This window comes from Bombyx mori, chromosome 12 (genome assembly GCF_030269925.1).
Source record: "Bombyx mori chromosome 12, ASM3026992v2".
NCBI classification, from domain to species: domain Eukaryota; kingdom Metazoa; phylum Arthropoda; class Insecta; order Lepidoptera; family Bombycidae; genus Bombyx; species Bombyx mori.
In genome coordinates, this window is record NC_085118.1 from 12,668,964 (window position 1) to 12,688,808 (window position 19,845).

The following is a 19,845-nucleotide window of genomic DNA, read 5'->3' on the forward strand; positions in this document are numbered from 1 at the left end:
GATTTTTTCGGATTCAATACAGATTATCTGTACGTGGTACAATTAAGATTGCTTTTACGGTCTGTTGTCCGTGATTACGTAAATTGTAGAGTATTCCTAAGGTCGGGAATTATTTAATGGCATTAAACAACCCGAGATTGAACCCTAAAAGTAGTTTTAATTATAACTACGACTCTCAAAAACTGAGGAAAACGTTATACGTCCTACGATTTGAGGTAATGCTCTCATCCATATGCTGTTTTTTTTCCCTACTTAAGGTGATTGTCTTGAGAGACCATTTCAACGTAGCCTTAATTAGTAGGCAAGCTCACGGGGCTCAAACATGACGTTGTTGCTAATACTAACCCTGGCAAGAGTAGGGCTTCGCAGAATCTACCACCGGATTGGAACGCAACCCACTGAGAAGATCCGGCGAGAAACTCAGCGGGCTGTGTCTTTGGGTTAATTTACTCGCCGAGCCCTTGACGAGAATGATGACCGGGGACACACTGTAAACACGCATGGTATTTCTAAGGGAGGCATATTTATTAAAACAGAAATTGAAACTTGATTTTGTCTCCCCTGTTCATTGAAGTACAAGTTCTAAAAACTAGGGCACGACCTCTTCAAAAAAATCCACTATACGAAGAATATAATTTTAAAACGATGCTTGAAAGGTACATATCGATTTTATAGCAAACGATAAAACAGGTGACCGTGTGAAATTCACTGTCGTCCAATTTACTCGACGACAGGCGTGATCATTACAGAAGAACAATGCGAACCTTTGGAAAACTCGCTCCTAAGAATAAACAGTTTTATTTTATTTTGCTGGACGGCAGATAGCTTAGTTTCATAGCTTTTATACGCTTCTGTTGTCTATAGTTTCATTAGTATACATACATTAGCAAATTGGCAAACGACTCAAAGGCCTATCTTAGCTTCGTCAGGACGGGTGAGTGGAAGATTGTAAAAAGAGAAGGATTTTTTTATTGCTACAATGGATAGACGAGCTCACCGCACTCTTGGTATTAAGTGGTCACCGAAACCCATAAAATAAATTATATATTTCACAAATCATACCAGGTTACATAAAGGTTAGACGGATATGTTTTAGTTCTAAAATTTCATGGCTAATAATGCTTATATATTAATATTAACGTGATGTTATTGCAACATTGTAGTAATGTGCTTTCGGCATTACTTTTTATAAGAGAGTTATTAATAGATTAGAATTAAGTTAGTTAGATGAGTTCTTCAATTTTTTTAATATTGCATTCCCTACAATGATGACTAAGATTGGAACGACAGAGCATCCTTTTAAATATTAAACCCAGGTATTTCTAAAATTTTCTTTGAAGATAAATTGAAACGTGTATTATTGAAAAATCGATACGATAACAATACTTTAAAAACCAATGGATAATTACAAGGCTTCTCCTTCTTCGGCTTGTTGAAAGTTGAATGAAAACTCGTTATCGAATTAAGGTCGTCTTTGTAGATGCTATTTTAAAATGTATATTTTTGTCACGAGGGTTTAAAATAGAATGACAAAAAAAAACTGGTATAGATCAAAATATAGTAATACAATCGTGTAAGATTACATCTAAGTCAGTGTGATAATTCCTTAGGCTCTTCACCACTTTAAAGATTATTCGAAGAAGCAAAGTGAGAAGCTTAAAGTTTATAGTAAAATCCCGTGTTGTTGAAATCAGTTCTTATACTTTTTAAAGTCCACAACTTTTTTGTAAACTCCATAATCCTTCAAGTAGTTGATGCCAGCTGACGTTAGGTGTTCATATTTTACCATCAAATAAGAAGACACCTCCAGCCACTATTCTAACTTCAAAAAAGAGGTATAATATTGATTCTAAATTTACTTTTAAACTGTATAATTAAGTCTAATTTTTAATTTGAACGTTGGAACGGCTATGGCTTGAGACTCAACAAAATAATAATATGTCTAGAAAAGAAAAAAAGGCTGAAACCTTGTTAAAAATTCGTGTGCGTCATTATGGAGGCTTGTAACTCGCGCCTCCCTGATCCATTAGACTGATTTTGATGAAATTACAATAAAAATGACTACGCGAGGTATACATTTAATATGTATTACGAGAATTAATTTACACGAAATTCTGAATAAACGAGAGAATTGTTTTTTTTTTAATGCTTTACCAACGTTGACAAAGATATATTTTGCATTCTGTAAAATTAATTTCATGATATGACATTTATACTCAAATCTAAAACTATATACTTGTGATGTCATTTAATGAAAAACCTTCAGCGATTAAAACTATGCGCTTTATTGTAGACAGTAGCTTCCATGTTCCTTATATCAACGCTGTTCCTTATATCAACGCAAGCTCACCACTAACACCAGTTAATGCAAAACGGCAAATCTATTCACATCCATTAGTGTATTATAAATAAAGAGTAGTGTAAATCTATAAGCTACTAAGTTCTTTGCATTTGTATGCGAAAACGTGGAAGTTTATTAAGTATAATATCGTTTTTCTATCAATTCGAATATTCTGCAATTTCCATAGCTTCACCCGCGTGGCCTACTTTTTCTTTTGCCTGGTCGTAAAGTCGCGACCAGCCAGATTTTATTAGGATTCGACCAGAATATTTGAAGATCTATCTCTTATTTGTGTCGAATTGGTCGATGTCTTTTTATTTATATTATTTTTTCTCCTTGTGTCTTTATGTGGTACTTTTTTTTGTTTTTATCCCACTATGTGGGGGCGGGGCATCATATTATTATCTTAATTTTTCTATTCAGACTTATTATACGGCAGCTCTGCACTCACACCCTTCACTTTTTCCTAACCTATTTGCTAGTAACCTAAAGGGCTATTTCAACTTTTCGTGGTCAGGTAGGTGAGCTCACGGGTTCAACCTAAGAGAAATTTCTAACACTAGCCCTAGCAATAGCAGTGTTTGGCAGAATCTACCACCGGATCGGAATCGCAGCCCACTGAGAAGATCCGACGTGAAACTCAGTAGGCTGTGTCTATGGGGTAGCTCCCTCATCGGACTCTTCAAGTTTGTCGTAAACAACAAGTTTGATGAGGACGGCGACTATCTATTTGACACAACACATACATATATATCCCATAGACCTTTACTTCAATGATATATCTATACACTTACTCTGTGTTTATTGTCAAACTTTTGTTATTGTTTAAAGTCTATGGTTAAATTGAGAATAGATTAATATTATTTGTCTACAGTGTTAGTCTGTCATTTTCGAAGTATAAGTATTTGACAATACAACCATATTAATATAAGGATTTAAATTAATTATAGTCGAAATTCGACTACTGTGGTATCACTAATAATAATAAGTATACTGTCTAAAATTTCATTTAGTTTTCGTTTTTACTTTACTATAAGCTACTTCAAGGAAACCTATTATTGGCCTATGTTGGATCTTATTATGTCGTTAGAATTTATTTGAAATAAATAGTTTGTGGTTCTAGTACTTTTCATCTACACATATAAATAAAATTGGAGTGTCTGTTTATAATATGGAAATAACTGCTTTTTATTACATGCATATGATCATATATACGATACACCAAAATAGCATTTTTTACAATTTTTGTCTGTCCGTCTGTTTATTCCGGCTAACATCTAGAACGGCTGGACCGATTTTGATGGGACTTTCGCTAATAGATAGCTGATGATATAAGGAGTAACTTAGGCTACTTTTTTAGACTAACTACGCCCCACAGCGTCACCCTCGGTACGACAATAACCGCGGGTAGCATCGCGGAACTCAGCTATCAATAATTAAATTTAATGTTTCCGAAGCGAGGGCGGGTCGCTAGTTAAAAATAAATTTTTCGTTCCGATTACTATAGTTTGAATATTATAGTTTCAAGTAAATTAAATCACTAACATGATTAAACTTTACCAGTAATTTTAATATGTTCTATGATACGTGAAATTCCAAGGAAATAAATTTAGCTCTAATAGTATTGTAGATATAATAGATATTAATAGATAATATTGTAGATATGTATATAGATTGCGGCTTGGTTAGCGGTAGGCAGCGGCTTGGTTTTGCTCCTGGCATTGCTGAAGTCCATGGGCGACGTTAACCACTCACCATCAGGTGGGCCGTATGCTCGTCTGCCTACAAGGGCAATGAAAAAAAAAAATATATATACGTCGGCGCAGCGCCAGGGATGGCTAAGCTGTAGTTTCCGTCATCACTCGTATTCGATTGAACTCAGTTTAGTCAATAAAACTTTCCGAATAATAATTATTGAAACTCAACACACACAGCTTTCACAATGACAGGGTAAACTGACAGTTTCGTTCCACATAACGACAGACTGACTGACTGACTGCCAGAGACTCACTGATTGAGACGGACGGACCGTCTGATACGGACTGAATGACTGTCTGACACGGAATGCCACGACTCTTTTTTTTTTTTTTTTTTTTTTTTTTTTTTTTTTTTTTTTTTTTTTTTTTTTTTTTTTTTTTTTTTTTATGATTGAAAGTTTACTGGTGGCCCGAAGGCCTTTCCAGTTTCACCAGGACAGGTGGGCGAGCAAAGGCTCAGCCAAGAGGGGCGGGATTTGCTAACAACTGCCCGAGCGCCTCCGAAGGAGACCTAACAACTCAAGAGCAATTGTTTCGCGTATGAATCTACTACCGGATCGGAATCGCGACCCGCTGAGAAGATCCGGCGAGAAACTCAGCGGGCTGATGCATGGGTTAGGTTGCACGTCGACCTCTTTGTCGAGTTCGACGAGTACGGTTACCGGGGTCCCTAAGCCTGCCCCTAGTATTAGAGCTGAAGGCATCTAATGCAACGGTTATTGGATCTGATGGATCCGTAAGGACGTGTCTAGGGCGTCGACGGTGACTGGCTCCTGCATGATCAGGATTCGGGGAGTAGTCAGCGGCGGCAACGATAAGGCGATTATCATGACGCATAGCCTTATCGAAGTATCGTTCCGACGCTGACTTCATGTATTTCCGAATTGATTCGAGGCCCAGGTCGTCGTGTAGGTCAACGTTCCTCACGAACCACGGAGCCCCGACAGCTAACCTACAAAAGCGGGATTGTAGGGATTGGAGGGTGTCTATGTGTGTGCGGGCCGCGTGAGCGAACACCACACTCGCGTAAGTCATGACGGGCCTTATGCAAGTTTTGTAAAGTGTCACCTTGTTCCGAAGGGACATTTTACTCCGCTTACAGATCATGGGGTAGAGTCTACCGAGAATAAACGCGGCACGGTCACGGACTGATTTGATATGCGGGCGGAATGTCATCGATGCATCCAGGGTAACGCCCAGGTACTTGACCTTCCTAGCCCAGGGTATGGGTTGACTAAAGAGAGTAATCGGGGGTGTGAGATTCCTCCTCCTAATCCGGGAGGAAATCCGTGTGGAGCTTCCCCTCTGAAATAGCACCGCAGTACTTTTCGATGGGTTGATGTCTATGCGCCATTTTCGGAACCACTGTCCTAGGGCTAGGGCTGCGCTCTGAAGCTTCTTCGCGATTAGGGACTTATTTCTACTAGAATAGTAAACAGTCGTGTCGTCGGCGAATAAAGCTAAATGGGTCGGCGGCGACCGGGGAATATCGTTGACGAATAAGCTAAATAGGAGGGGTGAGAGGACAGAGCCTTGCGGGACTCCAGCTGTGAGAGGTCGTGGGGAGGAGCGGGTTCCCTCGACTCGATATCGAAAAGAGCGGTTCGACAAGAAGTCCCGTATGATGAGCACGAGACTATCCGGCACGCCCATGTTGAATAGTTTGAAAATCAAACCATTGTGCCAGACTTTGTCGAACGCTTTTGCGACGTCGAAGAAGAGAGCTCCCGTGTATAACGGTTTTGGTCGATTAAGCCCCACAAGAATGTGCTCCGTGAGGCGGTGCACCTGTTGAACGCATGAGTGATTTGTACGGAATCCGAATTGTTCATCGATGAGAATGCCCTTGGATGAGACGAAGTCTCTGAGGCGTTTGTAGAGCAGACGCTCATACAGTTTGCCTAGAGACATGAGGAGGCTAATCGGGCGGTAGCTCGTCGGATGATTTTTTGGTTTACCGGGTTTATGTATGCCGATAACGTCCGCTTCTTTCCACACCGCGGGAAAGATACAGTTCGCCATAGCGGCATTGAAAATAGATGCCAACATCACGATGAGTTGGACGGGTAGAAGTTTAATAACGCGGTTAGATATACCGTCGGAACCGGGAGCCTTGCGAGGACGTAGGTCTTTGATCAAGTCTTTAACTTCCATCGGGGTGACATGCCACGACTCTGTCCACGTACCGCCATTTTATACTGTGGCGTTACGGAGTCTACCCTACATTTTGTGATATTTATCAAAACAACATTTCATCATTTAAAATAATAGTCAAAACAACGTCTTCATATTACTAAAAGTAGTTAACCACGACATATATATAAATTATTAACGGCTATATTTCTTATCATAACCAAATAGTCGATCAACAATGTACATGAAATCTTTGAACTTGAAGCTTACGGTGACTAATTAACGGTTATTTATTGGAAGTAATTAATTTGATTTGTTTGTTTGTTTGTTTGTTGATTTGATTTGATCAGCATATACACAAATTAATTGCTTTATTTCGAAACTAGGTTACCGATTAATAGTAGTGTGAGATACCCTATATATCCTTTAAAATGCACGCATTACTAAAAAGTTGGTTGGTGTTTTTTTATGTGATCACTGTTCATTTTGAGGCGTGACTTTGAGGTCTGAAATGCTATCTGCTGTCTCTCCCTTCAAAACCGAAAGTTTTACTGATTAATATCCTTTAAAATGATCGCATTACTAAAATGTTTGTTGGTGTTTTTTTAAGTGATGACTGTCTACTGGTGGTAGGACCTCTTGTGAGTCCGCACGGGTAGGTACCACCACCCCGCCTATTTCCGCCGTGAAGCAGTAATGCGTTTCGGTTCGAAGGGTGGGGTAGCCGTTGTAACTAAACTGAGACCTTAGAACTTATATCTCGAGGTGGGTGGCGCATTTACGTTGTAGATGTCTATGGGCTCCAGTAACCACTTAGCACCAGGTGGGCTGTGAGCTCGTCCATCCATATAAGCAATAAAAAAAAATTAATAACAATACTTTGAGGTCTGAAATGCTATCTGCTGTCTCTCCCTTCAAAGCCGAAAGTTTTACTGATTAATATCCTTTAAAATGCTCGCATTACTAAAGTGTTTCTTGGGGTTTTTTATGTGATCACTGTTTACTTTGGGGTCTGAATTGCTATCTGCTGTCTCTCTCTCTTCAAAACCGAAAGTTTTACTGATACCCTTAATGTCCTTGAAAATGCTCGCATCACTAAAATGTTGGTTGGTGTTTTTTTTAGGTGATCACTGTTCACTTTGAGGCGTGACTTTGAGGTCTGAAATGCTTTCTACATCTTTTCCTGCAAAACCGAAAGTTTTACTGATTAATATCCTTTAAAATGCTCGCATTACTAAAATGTTGGTTGGTGTTTTTTTTATGTGATCACTGTTCACTTTGAGGCGTGACTTTGAGGTCTGAAATGCTTTCTACATCTTTTCCTGCAAAACCGAAAGTTTTACTGATTAATATCCTTTAAAATGCTCGCATTACTAAATGTTGGTTGGTGTTTTTTTATGTGATCACTGTCTACTGGTGGTAGGACCTCTCGTGAGTCCGCACGGGTAGGTACCACCACCCTGCCTATTTCCGCCGTGAAGCAGTAATGCGTTTCGGTTCGAAGGGTGGGGTAGCCGTTGTAACTAAACTGAGACCTTAGAACTTATATCTCGAGGTGGGTGGCGCATTTACGTTGTAGATGTCTATGGGCTCCAGTAACCACTTAGCACCAGGTGGGCTGTGAGCTCGTCCATCCATATAAGCAATAAAAAAAAAAAAACTTTGTGGTCTGAAATGCTATTTGCTGTCTCTCTCTTCAAAAACGAAAGTTTTACTGATTAATATCCTTTAAAATGTTTGTTAGTGTTTTTTTATGTGATCACTGTTCATTTTGAGGCGTGACTTTAAGGTCTGAAATGCTATCTGCTGTCTCTCTCTTCAAATTCGAAAGTTTTACTGATACCCTTAATATCCTTTATAATGCTCGCATTACTAAAATGTTTGTTGGTGTTTTTTTATGTGATGACTGTCTACTTTGGGGTCTGAAATGCTATTTGCTGTCTCTCTCTTCAAAACTGAAAGTTTTACTGATACCCTTAATGTCCTTGAAAATGCTCGCATCACTAAAATGTTGGTTGGTGTTTTTTTTATGTGATCACTGTTCACTTTGAGGTCTGAAATGCTTTCTAGGTCTCTTCCTGCAAAACCGAAAGTTTTACTTTCGTGATTGAAATACGATGGAGGATACTGCGCGTGTGGTTTCACATTTAATTTTAATGTTATCATATTTATTTGTACTAGTGGTCCTGCAGTAGTCGAAATTCAACTATTAATTATTTGAAATTTTAAGTTTGAACATTATTATGGTTCTGTTGTCAAAGACCATTATACTTCTATAATCACAAATTTCACCAAGACTAAACTATAGATAAATAATATTAAAGATAAACAATATTAACCTATTCCCAATTTGACCACAGACTTTAAAAAATAACAAAGGTTTGACAATAGACAAAGAGTACACGTGTGTGTCAGATACATGGTAGTGTGTGTAATGTTTTTTATTGATGTAATGTATTTTTAATGAATAATTAAAAAAAATTATGCACTCCTTCTCTATATTCTCTATCATCATCATCATCATCATGCTTTCCTATTACCCTCTGCTGGGGTGTAGGGCTCGAATCAAATTTTTCCATTTATATCGGTCTTGGGCAGTCTGTTCTAGCTCCTCCCACGTCATGCCCAAGACCCCTAGCTCCTGCTCCACCGAGCGACGCCAAGTTGTTCTGGGGCGGCCTCTCTTCCTTTTACCAGACACTTTCCAGGGAGTAAGGGGAGAACAGCAACAACATCTCGCTGACCCCATTGTCAACCTCACCTGCTCGCGCCGGATGGCGACGGTGGCAAACCTGCTACCGTAGTGCTCCCTGCTGGACAACCAACGAGGCTCTGACGACCGAGACATGGCGGTATAACCATACGCCCAGTGCGCTGGAAGGGGTATTCATCACCCAGTTGGTCTAAATAACCAAAATGCATGAGAGGAGAGAAAACTCTGACACAAATCAAGTGTGGCGGTACGCTTCGAGGCAGCAGCCCTGCCAGCAGCCTAGGGCACTATGGGCTAATAACCTGTATGCCTGAAACTTTTATATTACTGAAACTCGAATCAAAACAAACCGGACTGATATTCTTTATCAGTGTGGGAAATTTCATAATCCTTCGTCCGCGCAATTTTCGTAAAAATGGGTAGGTACAAAGTTTTTGCTTCGCGTATTAATATAAAGATTATATAATATCTTAGTAATACATTAAAAAAAACTTGAAAAGGCGTCCTAAAAAGAGCTGCATGGATTGGAAAAATCATTCCGATAAAGGCACCCGTCACGTGCGGACGTGCTCATCGTCCACTCGATCGCCCGGTCTTTGTTCGCCCGGCTTTTGTTAGCCCGGCCATTGTTCGCGCGGCCTGTGTTCGTGATACATCTGCCGACCAAGTGTGTTTCCTGGAAGCTTTTATTTGTTTTGTTTTAGTTATTTTTGTGTTCGTGGAACATTTGCCGACAAAGTGTTTTCCTGCAAGTATTTATTTGTTTTGTTTCTTTTTGTAATTTCTGTTTTGTTGTGCTTTTTCTTTGTCCTGTAGTAATCGCGCCGCATTGCCACCTGTGTTCAATAGAACCGCTCAGGTCCGAGAAGTTGGGGCCTCGCCGCAAGGCGAGTGTTTTCAAGACCCGGGGCCGCCCCACTTGGGTACTCAGCGATCATGGACGCTGTATTCGCGGAATTCCTCCGACTTCGCCACCCACAGCTCGCCTCAGAGTTTCTGGCCTTCAAGGCCAATCACACTGCGAGCCCTCTCGAGGACTCCGCCGCGCTCGCTGCTCCTGCGTCGCCTGTACCTGCGTGCAGAGCTTCTGCATTGAGCACCGCAGCCTCTGTCGTGCCTGCCGCTCCCGTGTCGCCTATACTGGCGAGAAAAGCTGCTGCGTCGTCCGCCGTGACCATCGTTTCAGCTGAGCGATCATCCGCGGCCTCCGTCGCGCCCTCTAAAACACCTACACTTGCTCGTAGGTCGCCTGCACCCGCCTCCTCGTGCTCCGACTCTGACTCGGACATGGAGGTCGACCTCGCCCCCGCCTCATCGACGGATGGATTCACCCTGGTACAGAAGGGTAAGAAGCGTGCCGCGGAGTCTCGAGCTCCTGCGGCCGCTAAAATTAGCAAAGCCGTGAACGCGTCGCGCCCCCAGCCCGTGCCACTCCGTCGCCGCGTCCGGTGGCACAAAATAAAACCCAGACCCCTCCCCCGGTTATCCTTCAGGAGAAGGCAGCTTGGGATCGAGTTTGCCTGGCCCTTAAGGCCAAAAATATAAATTTCACGAATGCCCGTAACCTCGCGAACGGCATTCAAATTAAGGTTCAAACACCCGACGACCATAGGGCCCTCTCTTCTTACCTCCGTAAGGAACGTATAAGTTTCCATACTTATACGATCCAGGAGGAGCGCGAACTCCGCGTTGTTATACGCGGAATCCCTAAAGAGTTAGATGTAGAGCTCGTCAAGGCCGATCTGTTAGAACAGGGCTTTCCAGTGAATTCTGTGCACCGTATGCACACCGGTCGCGGTAGGGAGCCATATAATATGGTTCTAGTCACCCTCCAGCCTACCCCCGAGGGTAAGAAAATCTTCAACACACAGACCGTCTGTAGGCTCTCCGGTATCGCCATCGAAGCCCCCCATAAAAAAGGCACTCCTAGCCAGTGCCATAACTGTCAATTGTACGGGCACTCTTCCCGTAACTGTCACGCGCGCCCCCGATGTGTTAAGTGTTTGGGCGATCACGCCACGGCCCTCTGCGCTCGCGACCAAAAAACCGCGACGGAACCGCATAGCTGCGTCCTGTGTCGAACACAGGGTCACCCCGCGAATTACCGTGGTTGCCCCCGAGCCCCTAAAATAAATCGCCGCGTCGCCCGCCAAAACCGCCTCCGAGCTTCCGGCCCAGACATCAAAGCCTCGGCACCTTCTGCGTCGCAGGCTAAGCCAGCGTTCGTTCCGGCGGCGGTGCCCAGTGTCTCGGCCTGGGCAAAACCGCTGCCCGTACACGAACACGGCTACAACTCCCTCCTCCGCGATTCGTCCCGCCCCCGCGACTCGTCCCTCTCCCGCGACTTGCCCTCCGACCGCGTCCGAAAATCTCGCTTTAGCGATCGACTTCTTTCAGTCGATCAACTTTGAGCGCGTTAACGCTTTGGGCGACGCCATTCGCGCTGCCTCCACTGCACAACACTTTATCGCTGTTGTGCAGGAATACGCCGACGTATACGCGTCATTAAATACGTACGTCCTCCCCTCACTCCGCCGGTAATCAATGGCGTACATAAGTAGAATAAAGCCCCTATCCGTAACGATAGGATTTTTTAACGCTTACGGTCTCGCAAATCAACGTGATCAGGTTTCTGACTTTTTGCGTGACCATCAAATTGATATCTTTTTAGTGCAGGAGACCCTACTTAAGCCCGCGCGCCGTGACCCTAAAATCGCGAACTATAACATGGTCAGGAACGACAGGCTCTCTGCCCGTGGTGGTGGTACCGTCATTTACTATAGAAGAGCCCTGCATTGCGTCCCGCTCGATCCTCCCGCGCTCGCTAATATCGAAGCATCAGTGTGCCGAATCTCACTGACGGGACACGCGCCGATCGTTATCGCGTCCGTTTATCTTCCACCGGATAAGATCGTTCTAAGCAGTGATATCGAGGCGCTGCTCGGTATGGGGAGCTCTGTCATTCTAGCGGGCGACCTAAATTGTAAACACATCAGGTGGAACTCACACACCACAACCCCGAATGGCAGGCGGCTTGACGCGTTAGTCGATGATCTCGCCTTCGATATCGTCGCTCCGCTAACCCCGATTCACTACCCGCTAAATATCGCGCATCGCCCGGATATACTCGACATAGCGTTATTAAAAAACGTAACTCTGCGCTTACACTCGATCGAAGTAGTTTCAGAGTTAGATTCAGACCACCGTCCCGTCGTTATGAAGCTCGGTCGCGCTCCCGATTCCGTTCCCGTCACGAGGACTGTGGTGGATTGGCACACGCTGGGCATCAGCCTGGCTGAATCTGATCCACCATCGCTCCCGTTTAACCCGGACTCTATCCCGTCTCCTCAGGATACCGCTGAAGCCATAGACATCTTACCGTCACACATCACCTCGACATTAGATAGGTCATCGAAACAAGTTGTAGCGGAGGACTTCCTTCACCGCTTCAAATTGTCCGACGATATTAGGGAACTCCTTAGAGCTAAGAACGCCTCGATACGCGCCTACGACAGGTATCCTACCGCGGAAAATCGTATTCGAATGCGTGCCCTACAACGCGACGTAAAGTCTCGCATCGCCGAAGTCCGAGATGCCAGATGGTCTGATTTCTTAGAAGGACTCGCGCCCTCCCAAAGGTCTTACTACCGCTTAGCTCGTACTCTCAAATCGGATACGGTAGTAACTATGCCCCCCCTCGTAGGCCCCTCAGGCCGACTCGCGGCGTTCGATGATGACGAAAAAGCAGAGCTGCTGGCCGATACATTGCAAACCCAGTGCACGCCCAGCACTCAATCCGTGGACCCTGTTCATGTAGAATTAGTAGACAGTGAGGTAGAACGCAGAGCCTCCTTGCCACCATCGGATGCGTTACCACCCGTCACCCCGATAGAAGTTAAAGACTTGATCAAAGACCTACGTCCTCGCAAGGCTCCCGGTTCCGACGGTATATCTAACCGCGTTATTAAACTTCTACCCGTCCAACTCATCGTGATGTTGGCATCTATTTTCAATGCCGCTATGGCGAACTGTATCTTTCCCGCGGTGTGGAAAGAAGCGGACGTTATCGGCATACATAAACCCGGTAAACCAAAAAATCATCCGACGAGCTACCGCCCGATTAGCCTCCTCATGTCTCTAGGCAAACTGTATGAGCGTCTGCTCTACAAACGCCTCAGAGACTTCGTCTCATCCAAGGGCATTCTCATCGATGAACAATTCGGATTCCGTACAAATCACTCATGCGTTCAACAGGTGCACCGCCTCACGGAGCACATTCTTGTGGGGCTTAATCGACCAAAACCGTTATACACGGGAGCTCTCTTCTTCGACGTCGCAAAAGCGTTCGACAAAGTCTGGCATAATGGTTTGATTTTCAAACTATTCAACATGGGCGTGCCGGATAGTCTCGTGCTCATCATACGGGACTTCTTGTCGAACCGCTCTTTTCGATATCGAGTCGAGGGAACCCACTCCTCCCCACGACCTCTCACAGCTGGAGTCCCGCAAGGCTCTGTCCTCTCACCCCTCCTATTTAGCTTATTCGTCAACGATATTCCCCGGTCGCCGCCGACCCATTTAGCTTTATTCGCCGACGATACGACTGTTTACTATTCTAGTAGAAATAAGTCCCTAATCGCGAAGAAGCTTCAGAGCGCAGCCCTAGCCCTAGGACAGTGGTTCCGAAAATGGCGCATAGACATCAACCCAGCGAAAAGTACTGCGGTGCTATTTCAGAGGGGAAGCTCCACACGGATTTCCTCCCGGTTTAGGAGGAGGAATCTCGCACCCCCGATTACTCTCTTTAGACAACCCATACCCTGGGCCAGGAAGGTCAAGTACCTAGGCGTTACCCTGGATGCATCGATGACATTCCGCCCGCATATAAAATCAGTCCGTGACCGTGCCGCGTTTATTCTCGGTAGACTCTACCCCATGATCTGTAAGCGGAGTAAAATGTCCCTTCGGAACAAGGTGACACTTTACAAAACTTGCATAAGGCCCGTCATGACTTACGCGAGTGTGGTGTTCGCTCACGCGGCCCGCACACACATAGACACCCTCCAATCCCTACAATCCCGCTTTTGCAGGTTAGCTGTCGGGGCTCCGTGGTTCGTGAGGAACGTTGACCTACACGACGACCTGGGCCTCGAATCAATTCGGAAATACATGAAGTCAGCGTCGGAACGATGCTTCGATAAGGCTATGCGTCATGATAATCGCCTTATCGTTGCTGCCGCTGACTACTCCCCGAATCCTGATCATGCAGGAGCCAGTCACCGTCGACGCCCTAGACACGTCCTTACGGATCCATCAGATCCAATAACCTTTGCATTAGATGCCTTCAGCTCTAATACTAGGGGCAGGCTTAGGGACCCCGGTAACCGTACTCGTCGAACTCGACAAAGAGGTCGACGTGCAACCTAACCCATGCATCAGCCTGCTGAGTTTCTCGCCGGATCTTCTCAGCGGGTCGCGATTCCGATCCGGTAGTAGATTCAATCGCGAAACAATTGCTCTTGAGTTGTTAGGTCTCCTTCGGAGGCGCTCGGGAAGTTGTTAGCAAATCCCACCCCTCTTGGCTGAGCCTTTGCTCGCCCACCTGTCCTGGTGAAACTGGAAAGGCCTTCGGGCCACCAGTAAACTTTCAATCATAAAAAAAAAAAAAAAAAAAAAAAAAAAGTATTGGAAAAGGATATGCCGGTAAAGGTTTTAACCCCCTTATCGTGGCTGCCGCTAATTACATATCTAACATAGGCGACGAGGCAACCCACAAGCTGGTGTCACCCGAAGCATGTCTGGCCCCTCCCCCGAATCGACTATCGGTGCTTTTAGACTCTTCAAGCACCGGTCGCCGTCTTCGTTAAACTTGTTGTTTACGACAAGCTTGAAGAGTTTGATGAGCGAACTACCCCATAGACACAGCCCACTGAGTTTCACGCCGGATTATCTCAGTGGGCTGCGATTCCGGTCCGGTGGTAGACTCTGCCAAACACTGCTATTGCATTAATGTATAGGTAATATCATATTAATGCACTTTACATGTTAAATGTTACGGCCAGTCACTGTCACGTTCGTATCATTTTAAATCATTTTGACAGTGTCAAGAAGAGCTACACAAAGCACACGCCTTTTATTTTTAAATATCAAGCAAATTAAAACTAAACCTTATCACCTCAATATATAGTTCATAGGCAAGAGAATTCAGTACCTTTGTACCCTCTGTTTGTAAACCAATTTTGTGTCTATCAGTGTCAATTACCGAACACTATTACGAGTAAAATGTTTATTTTAAATTCACTCGAATTTGGATGAGCTCGCAAAGAAACGATTTTACACAAAAGAAAAATATTCCTTTGTCAGTAATTATTTTGTGTACCTATTGAATAAAATTAAAAAATTGTTTATGAATAAAAGATCTGTTTGGATTCCGTTGATGTTATATTAGAAAAAAAAAAAATACTGATCGACATTACAAAATTATCTTTATAACCATTTTAATTCGGAGATTAGTGGTTGTTAAGATGTCAGAAACACTTTTGGTTTACCAACTTTGAAGCTAGTTAGTGAACTAAGTAATTCATCAATACTCAACGTACATCGAATTTTTTATAAAAATTATATTATTTTTAGTTTATTGAAAACATCAACCACGGTGCTTAAAACCTTTTATTGAGCTGAAAACTTAAAGATTTATTGGAGTTAATGACACCCTTAGCTGGTCAATTGGCGAGTAGTCGAAAGTTTCTTGTAGCTCGTTAAAATGGCTTAGACGTCTGTCTGAAAAAAACATGATCAAAAATACCTTAGTAGTCGATTCAAAATAAAGAGAAAGCTTTAGACGTATTTATTTTTCAATGGGCACTAATTCTAATATATATAAAAAAAAGTGTACTTTGTAAGATTTCTTCATATATATTTATACACTTATATCGAATTATAAAAGGAATAAGAAAAATAAAGTAACAAGAAAAGCATTAGAAGTTTACTATTTTAAAGGAATTTATATATAGTATGCAAGCTTTTAAAAGTATTGCAATGCGTGGGGTTGATATTTCGACCAGTATTCAGTTACAGTCATTTGGAATATAAAACTGAATTGACTTCTAAAGACTTAGGAGTCGTCAACAAAGCGAAGCGGTGTCCTTGCATAGCTAAAGGCTAGCGCTAAGTATAGGTTCAGCTTGTCATTGTGTCAAGACTAAATCTCTAGTCTTTTTTTATTTTATGTTTTATTGCTTAGACGGGTGGACAAGCTCACAGCCCATCGGGTGTTAAATAGTTACTGGAGCCCATAGACATCTACAGCGCAAATGCGCTACCCACCTTGAGATATAAGTTCTAAGGTCTCAGTATACTTACAACTGCTACCCCACCCTTCAAACCGAAACGCTTTACTGCTTCACGACAGAAATAGGCGGGGTGGTGGTACCTACCCACAAGAGGTCCCACCACCAGTAAAAAGGGCTCTCTATTGTCAGCTACTTCAATTTGATACCAAACTAAAGAAGGCCTTTTAAATTGTTTTAATGATATATGATATCTGTTTTGTACATTTGCCTCATGCACATACGATTGGGAACCTTCTTTGACCATTGGACCACCGCTGTACAGTCTCTCTCTATTTTACCCGGAGGTTTGTTAAGGGATCTTATCGGTAGGCAGAAGTTTGTTTGTAACCTCTATTATAGGCAGAATATATAAGCAGATATATGGGAACGATGGAGGCCACTCATGACCTGGTGGACCGTAATGCCTTTGATAACTATAAGTTGCTCAGCAATGTGTTTACACACGAGAAAAATTTTCACAATACTTCAAAACGAAATGTTACATGACAACTGAGAACTGTCGCAAAATTAAAAAAGGCTAATTAACTTTTTGTCCCCAAAAAAATAAAGATGTAAAGTTATTTTCAGCAGAATGCTTACAGCAAAAAAATTCGGCTGTGTATTTTTTGGGCGAACAATAATTTGTGTTTTTCCTTGCAGGTGTAAACGGCACACAATCCAGAGTGTCACCAGCGCGACTGTACGTGATTGTACTCGTAACGCTTTTACTTCCGACCGTACTAAGATAATTATGTTTGTTATTTCGTTAGTTAGTTATAAAATATACAGGGTGTAATTGAAACCATTCGAGAAAGTTTCAGAGCAAATTCTAGAAATTGCTGTAATTGATGGCCTAATAAAATTATGTAGCCACATGAATATGAACACAATTATAGTATGGGTTATACGGCAGAGAATTTATGCGCTGAAATGGCTGTTAGTAGGATAGATTGCAATTTAAAAAGTTAGTTGTTGGTTAAAGGAACCTAGTGGAACTTTTTCGGGTGATCATGATGAATGACTGACGTAGATATGGCTGCAAGGATTAGATTTTCAATAAGATGAGCGGCCAGCTTTATCTTAAGCTCCCGTCGTTACTTATTTACAAGAATTTGACGTCACTGCTCGGTTGCTCTTACATCGTAATCAGACTGACGGTTGCGTTCTAGTGAATCTTTTTCCCGTCCTTTAACTCAAAATTTATCTTTCTTTGTAAATTAAACACACTATGATTTATCGGATTCTTCGCGTAATTTTAAGATTTCATGAGTTCCTGATATTTTGGGGCTGTTTCATGTGTGTGAAAAAAATGTATACATTATCAAATCAGAGTAACTAACATTCTTACCGAAGACTTGTTTTATTTTAGCAGAATCGTTGGCTTCTCGCCTCTGGTAAAAGACCTATAATATGGTATTTTAATAAAATTACATAATAATATTTTGATTTTAATTTTTTTGTTGCTCTCGGAGAACTAGAAAAGTGACAGATTTAGGAGAAATTTGGGAATTCAAAATGGTTTCATAATCATCTACACTTCAATTTGTAATCGAAATAAATAATAGTTTAAAAAAACTAATTTTACTACTATTTTTACACTACTTTTAATTCAAATTTATTTTCTATTTTTTAGTTGGATTTTCGATAAAAGCGTATTTTGTTATTTTTTTTAAACTATTATTTCTTTTTCATTTTTGAATTGAATTTCAATATATATTTTTTAATATTGAATTGTCATCGGTCCTTAATAAGTATACCAAATATCGAGTTAATCCGACGTTTTGAAGGGGGTCAAAATCATGTTCAAAGATTCCGTTACAAACATACATACGTCTGAAGCTAATAAAATAGTATTAAAAAGATATTAATTGTTTTATAATTTTCATCGAATGGTTTCATTTTCACTCTATAAACGCTGTGTTCTCGGACATATAGAACCAAAAGGCCCTGTTTTAATGACTGATGTATTCTTCTCTATATTTTCACTGTTGTTACTTCATAGGTGTGCCAACCCGAATTTATGCGTTCCATTAAATGGAATGTAGAAATTAATCCGTACAATGATTGTGGTGACCAAGATTTTATTTTTATTTGAAACAGTTAAAATAAATACCGAAATTAAAATCGTTAAAAGGCTCAAAATTGCGCATCAACATAGACAAGTGCAGGCGCTTGTTATAGGGCGTGTCTGCCAGAAAAGCTTATCCGTCTCCTCTGAAAGCTAACTCCAAAAGAAGCTTACGAGGCTTTGTACAATATCTATAGACGTAAAGTACACTCCGGCGCCTCTTAGAATCTTTCTGGTCAGACATGAGACGAAAATGTGCTCCGGAGCTAATATTGATTTAGGCAATCGTTAAGCTAAAGCCGATTGCCATTTGCATTGCGATGTAAGACATGCTGTATCTCTTTTATTGTAAATATTTTTGGTAAAATAAAATCTTAAAAGCCTGTTCCTAATTGTGATTTTTAAATAAAGAATGTACAGAAATAATCACCAAAGCTGAAACGACAAGAACTACTTCCTTAATGAAAAAAAAAACAGTATTAGTAGAAAATCGTGTATCTCCTTGAAATGGAAAGATTTTTATGATATTCTCCACTTCCAATCAACTTCGCTTTGGGAACGCTTTCAATATCAACGTCACTGCAATCAAGAAAACTTCACTTTTGTAAATAAATACTTAATAAACAGAAAAGCATTTTGTGAGAAATTAATTAATGTTTAACTCCAGACGTAGCCCTTAGCAGTTGGAGTAGCAATACAACACGCGGAAAGCGACTGGCGAAGTACGTACAATATTCATATAATAGTAAGAAACAGATGAATATCTCCTCTTAACAATACTCTTGAGCGACACGGTGACTAAGATCATTCGAGACTATATTAAATACGTCTTGCGTACATTTCTTTAGAGTAAAATCTTTCCTTCAGTTTTATGATTAGCGCGACGCTTTAGTTTAATTTGGAAAAACACATAATATTGATCAAAAGTTTAAGACTTTACATGGCTGGTTATCAAATTCAGAGAGTTTTATATCTCAGGATCCTATTGTTGGAATTATTGATAAGATTACATAGCTGATGAAAAAACATTTAGTGCACTTATTGCATTGGAATAACTACTTTTGGAATCGTTAAAGCAGACGAACAAGTATTTAGGGAGGAATGGTTTAAGAATGACTTCCACAGTGAAGGAGTAGTATCGTGTAATAAAAGTCAAACCCGAAAAATTTATAATTTGCCTACTTATTAGTGGTAGGGTGGGAGTCCGCACGGGAAGGTACCACCACCCTGCCTGTTACTGCCGTAAACTAGTAATGCGTTTCGGCTTAAGAGGTGGTTGATCTCTATGGACTCCAGTGATCACTTAACACTAGGCGTGTTGTGAGTTTGAATACTCATCTTGGCAATTAATAAACAAATGCATTCGCGAAGCGGCTGCGACTGAACTTAGGTCCTCATGCGAGGCGCAAGGCTAGTTGGTTAGTAAATCACACCCTTCCCGACTGAGCCCTTGCTCGACTACATGTCTTTGTGGAACTGGAATGGTCTCCGGGCAACCAATA

The 19,845-nt window shown here is 41.9% G+C and overlaps 1 protein-coding gene and 1 non-coding gene across 2 annotated transcripts in view; both read left to right on the forward strand.

Moving 5' to 3' along the window:
* Window positions 1-17,657, forward strand: part of LOC101738121 (uncharacterized) — a 118,339-nt gene extending 100,682 nt beyond the window's left edge. The window contains exon 7 of the mRNA XM_038014564.2: window positions 16,936-17,657. Coding sequence (XP_037870492.1) covers window positions 16,936-17,024 — 89 coding nt within the window. The 3' untranslated portion in view covers window positions 17,025-17,657. The remainder of the gene's footprint in view (window positions 1-16,935) is intronic.
* An 821-nt stretch (window positions 17,658-18,478) lies between these two features.
* On the forward strand, window positions 18,479-18,601 carry Mir3418 (microRNA mir-3418). The gene has a single exon (NR_107696.1). It is a non-coding gene; the product is annotated as a microRNA mir-3418 (primary transcript).
* The last annotated feature ends 1,244 nt before the right edge of the window (window positions 18,602-19,845 follow it).